Below are 12,102 nucleotides of genomic sequence, written 5' to 3' on the forward strand. Positions count from 1 at the left end.
TTTTTGCACTCCAATTTCAGAGAGTGCGGCGTTGAGATCCTCATTACGCTTTCCCCGTTCGCACAGTCTTCGCTGCGACGATGTCTAGTCGCCAACAAATTGACTCCGTCATTGATGACGATGATGAGTTCTGGTATGCTCTTATTTTTTGATGAATGCGCGATCTTGTCACTGATAGATTGAAAGCCCCCTTTGTATCGAAGAGTTCGACCTCTCCGACAAGAACTTCAAACCTTGTCCCTGTGGATACCAGGTATGTCTGAAGACACACCTTGCGATGATAACCCCTCGCCAAGCTCGCTTCCAGGCTCGCTTTACATATTCATGGGTGCTAACTGTGAGCTATCATAGATTTGTCAATTTTGCTACAACAATATCAAAACCCATAGCGAGGAAGGTCGATGCCCAAACTGTCGTCGTCCTTACGACGATAGTACCATTCAATACAAGATTCCCGATGCAGAGGAGTTAGTGATCTTTTCCCCATCACCCCAGCACACCACTGTTAGTGTCTCTAACTCGCATACTATTTAGGTTCAAAGCGGACCTGGCATTAAAGCATCGGAAAGCCGCAGCAGCAAAGAAGAAGGAAGCCGAAAAGCGCGAGATCGAAGCTTCCAGCCGGAAGAACCTAGCAGGCGTCCGTGTTGTCCAAAAGAACCTGGTCTATGTCATCGGCCTGAACCCCACGATCCGCGACGAAAACCAACTCCTCCAGACCCTCCGTGGGCGAGAATATTTCGGACAATATGGCGATATCGAGAAGATTGTGGTCAGCAAGGCCAAGCCTGGTGGCAATCCCCACCAGGGAATTGGTGTCTACGTCACTTTCTCCAGGAAACTCGATGCTGCGACATGTATTGGTGCCGTGGACGGATCTGTGAATGGCGACCGCGTTCTAAGAGCCCAATATGGCACCACGAAGTATTGTTCTTCGTTCCTCCGGAATGAGCAGTGCAATAATCGAAACTGTACATTCCTGCACGAGACTGGAGAAGATAGCGAGAGCTATAGTCGTTCTGACCTTTCCTCCATGAACACATTATCCAGCCAACGACAGAATCACCCACCTCACCCGCCTCATGCTCCCCACCCTCGTCCCTCTCAGACTATCACGCATACCATGCGTCGGCAACCAAGCAAGGACGACTCTATAAGTGGGCGTCAATCTATTCCGGATGGACCTGCGCTTCCTTCGTCTGCAAGTTGGGCAAATAAGGACACTTCCATTCGAACAAGGCGACCTAGTCTGACGGGTAGCCAGGCTTCCCAGAGCCCGAGACCCGCTAGTGTCACTGTTTCAACGACCACGGAGGAGCCTAAGCGTGTTGAGAAACCGTCGCCTGTCGCTCAGGAAGCGCAGCAGATGTCAACTCAATCCGTTCCGCATTCTCCAGTTTCTCAACCTCAGCCATGTGAGACGAAGTCGGTTCCTGAGCCACCCTCTCCGTTCGATACTCTTATTAAGGACCTGATGAATCCTAATTTCCGATTTATTTTTTCGACAACTGACCTCCCAGAGGAGGAGGTCAAGAGGATCAAGAACTATCCTTCATTTATCGATCCATATGGAGGTGTCAAGCGTCGGGCGATGCGAGAGAAGGTTGAACAAGAACGTTTGAAGCGTGAGCAGGAGCTTCTTCAATCTGCCACCGCAGAGGAAGAGAGTCGCGAAGCTGGCAGTCTCCAACTCGGCGGAGAGCCCGAGGATTCCAATCCGCCACGGGGTCGTCAGACTCGCGAATCACATGGTGCGATACAGCCGCCCTCGACCCAAGGCACAGCGGACAACTCGACTGTCGGTTCTCCAGTATCCGCTACTTCTCACCAATTCCAGGGTCTCAACCTAGCCGGCCGAAGTTTGACCCCCCTACAGCAGCAGCAGTTGATGCTTCTGAAGTCAGCTGGCAACCAGCAAGCTGGATTGCCTGACTCTCTGAGCTCTGCAGCCATGGATCAAGCGGCGCAGGTCCGCCAGGGCCTTTTGCAGAACCAGATGGCCCAATTCAATGCTCTTCAGGCCCAGAACCGCCAATCCTCGCGGTTCACCTTTGCCAACGAGGTTGGATCCAAGAACATCAGCAACGCTCGCATGCTCAGCCAGATGCAATCTGGCACCCCCAACCCTCTGTCTGCTCCTAGCCCCCAGCATGCGCTCGCTAGTGGATTCTATGCGAGTGGTGTCCAAGGTCCCCCGCCCGGACTGAAGACGGCAGGGACACCTCCCATTAGTGGCGGCGGTATGTTTGCCCAGGGCCATGGCTTTACTTCCAATGCCAATCTTGGACTGGGATCGACCATGGGAAAACAGGATGCGACACCCGAATTGATGCGTGAATTATTGCGTGGCCGCAGTGGCACGAATGTGGGAGGTGTACAGGCCCAGGAGGCCGCGAAGCGTGAGTTCATGTTCCCTTTTATTCAACAGCACCAAACCCCACCTCCCCTGACTCCCGTCAATGGCCTTCTCAGCTCCTTCTATGGGCCCCAGACAGGTACTGCACCTGATTCTGGTGGCTCACAGAAGCAGAAGAAGAAAGGGAAAAAGCACAGACACGCTAACACTTCCTCCGGTGGAGGCGGTGTAGTAGATCTTGCGGACCCAAGCATTTTGCAGGCAAGAATGCATCAAGTCGGTGCCAATGCTACTGCCGGGCAGGCGTTGTACGGGAGCCAGGGTCAAGGTGGGTACAACCCCTCGATGGTGTACGGCGGCGGCGTCAATCGCTGGTGAATGATGGTGTTTTCTTCTGTTTCCTACTGTCCCCTTGATATTATGCTCATGATTCCCTCCTGCATTTCGCTTTACACCTGCTGGTTATGATTGTTTTTTCTACCATGTGCTGTGATGGGAGTGTTTCCCTTGACATGACTTTTCTTCATTTTGCTATCTTCGCTCTGATCTGCTGCGATTGCTTCTCTGTCCATTTCAGCAATTGGACGGGTTGCTCTGGATCAAATACGATGGGTCGGTGCCTATGGCGTATTATGACGAGCCTTTCTATTCTTTTATTGCATGTTGTACCCCGGGCCCTTCTCCCGGATTCAAGGTGTTCTTCTTTCTGCATTCGTGGACATACCTGCATGTCTTTCCAGGTCTCCCGTTTTAACTTCGGCGGCTGTGTTTTATTCCCTCTACCCTTCGTTTTGTCTCTTTTTGCATTCGGACCTTCGGCTGTCTGCAGTGCGTCGAAAACCGTGGATGGTACCCCCATGGATTTAATGTACGTTAAGACCTCCCTGCCCTGATATCACAACTCGGAACAGGGTCTTATTCGAAATCAGTTGTCTCACAGCCGCTGTTCATAGACCTCTGCCCTTCTCTGTACCTGGCCTTCCGGGTCAATACCCTTTCGTGTAATTATTCAGTTTTGGCGTATCTTGCATAGTTGCCCTGCTTAGTCGTCGCCCTTCCTGCACCTTCACGCCCCGTGATGATTTTCCTCCCCTCCACCTTCGTTGGCACCCACCTCTATTCTCACTTTTTCTCTCTCCACTCGGAATGCTAATGGCGAATCAACAGTGAATGAAGAGTTCCCCCCGCTGGGTGGCCAGTTGAAAGAGGGCCAATCTGTGGATCCATTCGGCTTTCTCAAATCCCAACTATCCAGTGACTCTTCAGGCCGCGTTGGCACGCCGAGTCTCCCACCCGGCCTCCCTTTGCCTCACGCCCATCCTGCATCATCCGTCTTCCAGGACCAGTTTGATGCCTCCAAACCTTCATCTCCCGCACCGATGGTTCCTCCAGGCCTGAGCGCCAACGTATCTAGAGTCGGCACCCCCTCACAGAAGAACCAGTTGGAGTCACTAGCCATGACCCCAGAAGTCCCCTCGCGAACAACAGCATCTGTCAGAGCGAAGGACGCTTCTCAGATTTCGTTCGGGTCACCTGTCGCGAAGTCCGCTCAGAAGACTCGGATCAATACGAAGATCGACTTGTCTATGGCTTCTTACGACAAAGATGCCTCTGTTAAAGCCGATCAAAGTCCAACTGTAGGCGCGAAGGCAAGTCCCATTAGTCTGAGCATGTCCTCGACCGCTCCGGAACCTGTGTCTGCCAAATCTGAACGTGCTCTGTCTGGAACTTTCCCGCCTGCCCCTGGCTCGGTCTCTGCTATCGGTTCAAGACCCAACACCCCATTGACTGCTACCTCTCGAATCTCTGATTCGCCAGCTCCACGTCAGCCGCGCATTTTACGTGTTGTTGAGACGCCCAAACCCGAGACACCTCTTCCAGTCGGTACTGCCCCATCGGTGACCACGTCGATTACAGGCGCCGGTAAAACACGATCAAGAAGGCAGAGTTTGTCTTCTGATAGCCGACCCGACACTCCTGCAGACTTTGGCTCTGAGGCTGATCTCTTCCCTTCGACTTCTGCCTCGCGTACCAATTCACCGCCTCCCGCTGGAACCCGAATTGGATCTGCTCCTGTCCGCTCAATCACAAAAAGTCAAGCCAAGAAAGAGCGACGACAAAAAGCGAAGGAGGCTGAGGCCAAAAGTGTCGAGACCGCCCCGGCGCCTGAAGAACCAGTTCAGGCTCCCATCATTGGACGGAAGCGCAAGACTAAGAAAGCAACCACAGCAACTACAGGGGCCAACACGGCTTCTACATCAAATGTGACCGACTCGGCTAGTTCTGTCAGAGCAGCCCCGATTGATTCTCCGAAGAAACCTGACCTGAAACCTGAACCTTTGAAGAAGGCAAAGGAGTTGGAGCAGGCTCCTCGAGAAGTGAAGCCGACCCCTGTGCAAGAACAGCCAAGTGCTCTCAAGATTCCTCCAGAGGCGTGGCGCTCGCATAATACCGTTGAACAATTGACGAAGGATGCGGGAGAGTCTGGTCGCTTGATCAAGGATTTGTTGTTGGAACGAACCAAGCCTCTTCATGAAATGCTTGCACAAATGCACAAGTCAGGCGAGCTGGATCTCAACAAAAGCTCCCTCTTCAATCCCGCCAATCTCAGCCAGCGTACCGATATGAAATGCACTTCCGATGACTACGAACTTCTAAAACTACCTACTGAATTGACGGAGGAGCATCGGAAGACCTTGCTTTCTGGAAAACCTATCCGAATTGAGAGCGAGAAGCTGAAGGACCGCTGCCTGATCACTCCTCGTGGCTGTGTTCTCCGCCACCTGGAGCCCGAAGAGGAAGAGCGGTATCTTGATCTCGAGAAGAAGCGAGGTGGCGCCATCGACCCAGTTATAATTGGTGATGACTCTAGCAATATCAATGGAGGCATTGACGCGCTGTTCGCGACTCCCGAGAAGTTCAACATCTGCTGGGTGGATGATAACCCCACCCGCTTGGGCACCACTTCTGCTAGCGGCACCGTAGATGGTACTGACTCGATTGTTCCTCCAAATGTTTTATCTGCAATGGAAGCGGACAGCACTCGCAGCCACGACTGGGCCGTTGCTCACTCTGCCGAACTTCTTCAGACCACTACTGCTGCCGTGCGTTCTTTCGCCGCTGCTACCGCCAGGCAGATGCTGGGCTCTGCCAGTGTGCCTGGGGTGAACCCTAGCTTGGATGATGTTGCGGCTATGACGAACGAAGAGCTCAAAAATCTTGCCGGACGATCCCAGAAGGATTTGGAGGGTACTCGCAAGGAACTTGATGCCCTCGATAAGAAATTTGTCGCGCTGCTTCGGCGGAACAAGAAACTCCAGCAGCAAGCTCTTTCCATGGCGACGGAGTCGGGGGTCTAACGATCTGAACAGACTTGATGGATATGAAACATAAGCCGCAGTGATGGATGAGCCTCGTCCGATCTCAATAAGCGTCCACGCCGATGAACATTACCTGGTAGTCGAAGAGCAAATACACCAAACAGAAATGAACAGAGTCCTAACGACATCTCCAATTCTACGCCCGTAGACGCATGTGTGCAAAGTCCCAAGTAGATAGTACTAGCTAGTAATTGCTCGCAACTACTACACTTGTCCACGAGTCTTAACACTCCTTGTATGATGAGTGGTGACGACCCGTCGTGACCACTAGTTACTTTCCATTTACGGAATAACTCCCTGCTCGTCGTCTACTTACTCTTGATGAGCTGCTACTTGGTTGGATGCTTGTCAGGCACCAGGTACGGGGATTCGAATCCTGCGGCAGTTTTGGCCGAAAGTCCAATGACCTCTGCACGCGAGGAAAAGCAGACACCTGATTTCTCGCCGACAGAACGGCCAACCCAACCTCATCATCCCAACTTCCTCTTAGCCTCTTCGCCCCCGGGGCCGTTCATATCTCTTGCTCTACCATCAGTGAAGCGCCCATCCAAGCCAACCTCGATCGAGCGATGGCAGGAAGCGACCGCGTTCCTTCATTGGCCGGAGAGACCGAATCTGAAACAGGAATTAATTAAGGCGGATCCCAGTCTTGTGCGTGGCGCTCGCGCGAATGTGACCCGCCAACTCTCCAACCCTCGAATCGGACGATGGACGGTGGCGCTTGGGGGCCAGTCAAGCTCGTCAGTCGCGGCCCCGAGCCCGGAGACAACGGATCAACACCTGTGTCGCAACAGTATTGAACACTCTGCAGCGCCGAGAAGTTTGGCAGTTGTCACACCATGCAGTTCTTGCCTCAGGTCTCTCGCGCCAGAGCGCCCCTCGCCGGCGTTGGCGGTTTGCACGGTACATTCCTCCCTACAGTCCAGACAAATCCCCCTGGAATGGGAGCTGTTCATTCTTCCCGAATTATCAGTCTCCACCCCTTCCTGGTCTGAAGAGTCTAGCCCTGGTTTCTGGGTTGAATTTCCTGATGGATCCAGCAATCCCATCCCACGCTAGTTGGCGTTCCTGGGTCGATCCTTTCACCCTAGTCTAACACTCTCACTCGGATGAAGTCACTTTGCGGTTCCTTGAAACGCGTGGCCAGTCACTCGATTCGCCCCGTCGTGGCTGACGGAAATGAATATGTGATTCCTTCGGCACCATTTTGTGTGTGATATGGCCCCAGGGTTCTTGCTTTATGTGTAGGGTTCTGATCGAGCGAGTTCGGGCGTATAAAACGACAAAGCGCATCCAAAAACTGTTGGAGGTGCGCCTTATATCCTCAGAGTTCTCATCAGTCCTGTGGATTGCCTGTCATTCTTTTTGTTTGCTTCACTTCGCTCGTCGTCTAGATTACAGACCCTGGTGGTTAGCTGATCTCTCGCTCATTTTTACTCAACCCTCTACATTCTTTTTTTTGAACTATACCTTCTACCATGCGTACCTTCTCGTGCCTTGTGGGCTCTGCCCTGGCTATGGCCTCCGCTGTTTCGGCGACAGGTATTCTTCTGCCGCTTTACTCCTGGCCAGAAGATAACAGCACCTGGGGTCCGGTATACAATGCCGTTTATTCCTATCCGGACGTTCATTTTCAAATCATTGTCAACCCTAGCAGTGGCCCGGGTGATACGAGTAAGCGACCCATGAAAAGATTCCACTCATTCTCTATCAATTCTAAGACAGTAGAAAAATAGCATATCCCGATGAAAGCTACATTGCTGGTGTCGCGCAGTTGAATAGCTATGATAATGTTGAAGTCATCGGTTACATTCCGACCAACTACGCCGAGCGTACCAAGTCGGAGGTTGTCGCGGATATCAAGACCTATGCAGGCTGGTCATCCTACACCAAGAAGAATATCACTGTATCCGGCATCTTCTTCGACGAGGCACCTCGCACCAACGAGAACTCCAAGATCTCCTATATGAAGAGCGTGTCGGCCACGGCTAAGAAGAACAAGCTCAATACCGTCGTTTTCAACCCCGGCACCAAGCTAGTGGAGGCAGCCGCCTCTAAATATTTCGCGGCGGCAGACTTGATTGTGGAATTCGAGAACTCTTACTCCGAATGGGTACAATCTGTGCCAAAAGACTCGTTCTCATCGGCCAAGACCTACTACAAGGACGCCGCGCTCTTATATAGCGCGCCGTTGACGGCAGATTATGAGGCGATTGTTCAAGAGGCTGAGGGGATGGGCCTGGGAGCTGCTTATTTGACCAATGACGACGATTACAAGTCGGTCGAGTCGGTGAAAAAGGTTGCGGCGTCCTTTTCGAGCAGTAGTTGAAGCGAGAAGCCTTGGCGATGAGATACCTGTACGCTCGTTGGTTGCTTTTCGTACATTGATCTATATTCTGAGATTGTACCTATTGAAGGTACAATTGACTTAAATTTAACTTGGGCTTTGTGAATTAGATTTGCTTTATATTTTTCTGCGCAGATATTCAATTGTATGACTCCATCTGATTTGCATTATACTGGCTGCCTCTCTAGGCATTGGCGTGTGGCCACATTTTATACCTGCATCGGCACATACACTCATGGCTCTGATACCCTGCCTCTGGATTCACCTCGAGACGAACGCCTTGGCTTGACATTCTATAATCTCCAGCCCTCTGAATATCTCGTCAATGGTGGTATCTTAAGCGGAACATTTGATTTCCGATGTTTCATGTCTCACTGGCGCTGGACTGGCGCTGGAGACGGAAAATCACCAAGTGGGAAGGTGCTCTACCCTCCCAACCACTCATGTTTGATGATGTCCTCACCTTCTCCCTTCCACCTTTTCCGTCTTCAACCTCCTTTTTGCCTTGATGCAACTCCAAGATATCCCCTTTGATCAGCTACTTCTGAGAGCTTTTCAAATCTGACCTTCAACATGGGGAAGCTTTATGATTTGCTCACGCACCCACATTTCCCGCCGTTCATGAACACCATCTCTATCATCATCCATGATTTATGGGTCATTATTCTCCACTGATCTAGTTTCCTGAACGCGATAACTGACTCCGTGGAATGGACATAGTTCTTCCGAATCCACAAGAGACTCGCCCGAGTGGAGTCTGGGCTCGCGCTACTCGCACTGGAGGGCAAGTTGGAAGAACTGGAGGCGGTGGTTGATGCCCTGGCAAACTCATTCGAGGACCTGGTTGATTCTATCGAAGCACTTGAGGTAATGGGATGAAAAACCTGGTTTAGGGTATCATTCAGTGCTCATTCTCGGTCTTCAGAATTCGCAACCTCCTGAGAATGGTAGGCAATGTGTCTGCGTTATTTGCCAGCAAGAATTCGGCAGTTCGGACAATTTCGAGGCAAACGAAAATGAGAAGCCCACTCAACCGGAGGAGGTAGTTGATGGACAGAATGGCAAAGGTGTCCAGGAACACTCGATGAATGCTGATGTCACTAAGGGTGTGTGAAGTAACACGACCCCCTCTTCCTGGGCGATCGCTCTATTTCTTGGCCCCAGAAAGTCAGATTGAAAGTGTGTGTGAGTTGTGAGTGCATGTCTTTGGTATCTGTATGGCCTTTATCAGCTAACATGAACCTTGCAGAGCATGATCGACCAATATCTGGAATGCGGGCTTAAGGTTTATTTCCAACCCGAAGCGAAATGGCCAATCTCAAGATTCCCTCAGTACCCGTGCTTTGACTTGTCATAGTGAAATTCTTATGAGCTTTTGGCGAGTTATTTCTGTGGAGGAAAAGGAGAGCGAATATTCGTTTAGTTATACCCTAAATATTATATTAACATACTGATTATGGAAATTGTGCAAAATTGGTATCATGGATTGAGTGTAGACTTGAATGAACCATATCATGGTTTAGAATTCAACAGAAAGTGTCTAAATGAATGCGAGCTACATTTCTAATCTCTAGTCCAATCCTTTCACACCATCCTTATATGGACGGAGATCATACTCATCAGGATATGTCTCCAAGATCCGCTTCAGCTCCTTCATTTGTTCGCGAGCTTCTTCAGTGATCTCTTCATAGACATCGGTAAAGGCCTCTCTGAGAGGAGGTTTCTTCTCTCGTTCAGCCTCGCTAAACTCTCTCAACACTTCCTTACGCATTGCGTCACGCGTTTCTTTTTCTAAGTCTTCATTCCAAAGGCCCTTGTTTTCAAGCCACTTTCTTAATCGAATAATAGGATTGTCGCGGCGCTTCCAGTCCTCCACCTCCACTCGGGCACGGTATGCGAAGCTGTCATCACTAGTGCTGTGGTGTGAAACACGGTAGCTCATCGCCTCGATCAAGACGGGTCGACCGCCGTCGCTCAGGGCGCGTGAGCGGGCCTCCTTCATGGCTTCGTGGACTGCAAAAACATCATTCCCATCTACACGAATTGTATCAATGCCATACCCAACACCTCGACTGGCGATTCCATCGCCACGGTATTGTTCTAGCGTCGGCGTTGAAATAGCGTACCCGTTGTTCCGGCACAGGAACACAATTGGACATGACCGAGTGGCGGCAATGTTGAGCGCAGCATGGAAGTCACCCTCGCTAGCAGCTCCTTCACCAAAGTAACAAGCAACTATGCGGGGTGGTCGGTTGAGATCTTGAAGATCTTGCATCTTGAGAGCGTAAGCCGCTCCCGCAGCTTGGGGAATCTGTGTAGCTAATGGGGAGGAGATTGTATGCTATTGGTGGTCAACTTCAAGTCTTGCCTGGTAGATCATATTTGGTACTGACAATGCGGGGGTAGTTTTGGCCGTAGTGGACGGGCATATTGCGGCCTTTGCCAGTGTCGTTGCAATTGGCGAAGAGCTGGCCCATAAAGTTCTTCAGGCCGAATCCACGCTGCTGGAAAACACCCGCTTCCCGGTATTGTGCAAATACCACGTCGTCCGGTATGAGAGCCGCGGCCGAGCCCACTGCGATTCCTTCCTCGCCTGCGGAAACCATATAGAAACTTAACCGGCCTTGGCGTTGCGCTTCAAACATGACCACATCCATAATGCTTACTACCGCCCGTCAGCCGAGTCCCATGGGTCTGGACCCGGGCTACATACCTAGCAGCATGTTCTTGTACCATGACAGCGCTTCTTCATCGGACACCTTTGGTGGGCCCCGGGACTTATCCACCAACTCGCCGTCGGAGTCGATTACTCGATACGTGGGGATGCCTGGTAGGTCGGATGCTTTGAGGAAGGACATTTCAGTCGTGAACTTGCTATTGACAGCACCAGGAAACAAGACTCTGGCCATATCGGTTGTTAGCCTTGATAGTGCGCGGGAGGCATTCTGGAAGTATTCCTCACCGATCGGAACCTGGTCTTTGTGAGATCGAACTTCCCCATCTGCGCGCCGGGCGCATTCGTACAGGCGCCACGACTCCTGATCTGTGTGCCACCAGCCATGCCCGCTGAAGTAGACTTCTGGAAGCCATTGTGTGCGAGTTACTGTGTGAGAGTCGCCAGAGCTGGATTCATCCCAAGCGAGAGAAAGATGGAGGGGGCAGCGGCTTTCTGGGGTAATGCGGAGGGCTCGGTTGGCGTCGGCGTCGGCATCGGCGTTGGCGTCATCTGCGGCGCTAACCGACTGCCGCCGAGGAACAACCAACTGCACTCACCAACAACATCTTTGCTTCCAACCACAGGGAAGTTCAAGTCACTCAACTACCACTTTTTCGCTTATGCGCTGCACTGACTCTGTAGCGTATTTGCGGTCACGAACTTTTACTGCCGCCCATCTCTCTCCTTTACTTACTACATTCCAGATCGGCAGGATCTCATTCCGCTTGCCGATCCAACTCATAGTTCCCGAATGCTTCGGCAGAGCCGTCGCAGCGCCCTCAGCGGATATAGCTAAACTCCGTAACTCTTGCCGCACCGTAGAGTTCAGAGTACAGGAGCGAATTGATTCTCCCGACGCCGCATAGTTGCCTTTTTCTGATCTATTCCTAGGTCGCCCTCCCAGGCTCTATCGTTCAAGTCATACAGTGCGAATATTTTCGCGGTATAGTTTAGCTATTAACTTGGTCTTGATTTGGTTCAAAATCCGGTTCTACGATTATCAAGGTATTCCGCCTTGCTTCCCTCGGGAAGGTGATGCAATTCCATGTACTCTAGGTACTGTACAACAAGAAGATTGTCAAAAGTTTCAATTAAGTTAACCAAAACCTCGCTTTCAAAATGTATCAAGTCTTCAAAGAAGACAATATGTCCAATATCGGGTGCACTTTATGCTCATGCCGTTGATCTGAGGTATCCAGATTTGGGGTTGAAATTGGCATGGACTCCTTAAGACTTACTGAAAGCACAATTCCGCGTTTAAAGCTCCAGGGAATACAAATCACGACTGATGAAAATCGATCTT

At 51.2% G+C, this 12,102-nt stretch overlaps 5 protein-coding genes across 5 annotated transcripts; 4 read left to right on the forward strand and 1 right to left on the reverse strand.

Moving 5' to 3' along the window:
- Positions 1-80: 80 nt before the first annotated feature.
- N7462_010814 (CCR4-NOT core ubiquitin-protein ligase subunit MOT2) lies at positions 81-5,715 on the forward strand (the record flags this gene model as incomplete). The annotated part of the gene is made up of 5 exons (XM_057082528.1): positions 81-133; positions 187-253; positions 352-467; positions 535-2,684; positions 3,524-5,715. 5 exons carry the CDS (start codon positions 81-83, stop codon positions 5,713-5,715), a joined length of 4,578 nt encoding a protein of 1,525 aa, XP_056929568.1.
- A 423-nt stretch (positions 5,716-6,138) lies between these two features.
- N7462_010815 (uncharacterized protein) lies at positions 6,139-6,731 on the forward strand (the record flags this gene model as incomplete). Its single annotated transcript, XM_057082529.1, has 2 exons — positions 6,139-6,476; positions 6,548-6,731. The coding sequence occupies 2 exons, from the start codon at positions 6,139-6,141 to the stop codon at positions 6,729-6,731; spliced, it is 522 nt and encodes a 173-aa protein (XP_056929569.1).
- Positions 6,732-7,214: 483 nt separating this feature from the next.
- On the forward strand, positions 7,215-8,065 carry N7462_010816 (spherulation-specific family 4 protein; the record flags this gene model as incomplete). The annotated part of the gene is made up of 2 exons (XM_057082530.1): positions 7,215-7,410; positions 7,473-8,065. The coding sequence occupies 2 exons, from the start codon at positions 7,215-7,217 to the stop codon at positions 8,063-8,065; spliced, it is 789 nt and encodes a 262-aa protein (XP_056929570.1).
- A 591-nt stretch (positions 8,066-8,656) lies between these two features.
- N7462_010817 (uncharacterized protein) lies at positions 8,657-9,197 on the forward strand (the record flags this gene model as incomplete). Its single annotated transcript, XM_057082531.1, has 3 exons — positions 8,657-8,740; positions 8,804-8,950; positions 9,009-9,197. The coding sequence occupies 3 exons, from the start codon at positions 8,657-8,659 to the stop codon at positions 9,195-9,197; spliced, it is 420 nt and encodes a 139-aa protein (XP_056929571.1).
- A 456-nt stretch (positions 9,198-9,653) lies between these two features.
- Positions 9,654-11,541, reverse strand: N7462_010818 (thiamine pyrophosphate-dependent dehydrogenase E1 component subunit alpha; the record flags this gene model as incomplete). The annotated part of the gene is made up of 4 exons (XM_057082532.1): positions 9,654-10,424; positions 10,477-10,748; positions 10,797-11,346; positions 11,494-11,541. The coding sequence occupies 4 exons, from the start codon at positions 11,539-11,541 to the stop codon at positions 9,654-9,656; spliced, it is 1,641 nt and encodes a 546-aa protein (XP_056929572.1).
- Positions 11,542-12,102: the final 561 nt, after the last annotated feature.

This window comes from Penicillium macrosclerotiorum (genome assembly GCF_028827735.1).
Source record: "Penicillium macrosclerotiorum strain IBT 26536 chromosome Unknown utg000010l_segment0_segment0, whole genome shotgun sequence".
In the NCBI taxonomy this organism is placed as follows: Eukaryota; Fungi; Ascomycota; class Eurotiomycetes; order Eurotiales; family Aspergillaceae; genus Penicillium; species Penicillium macrosclerotiorum.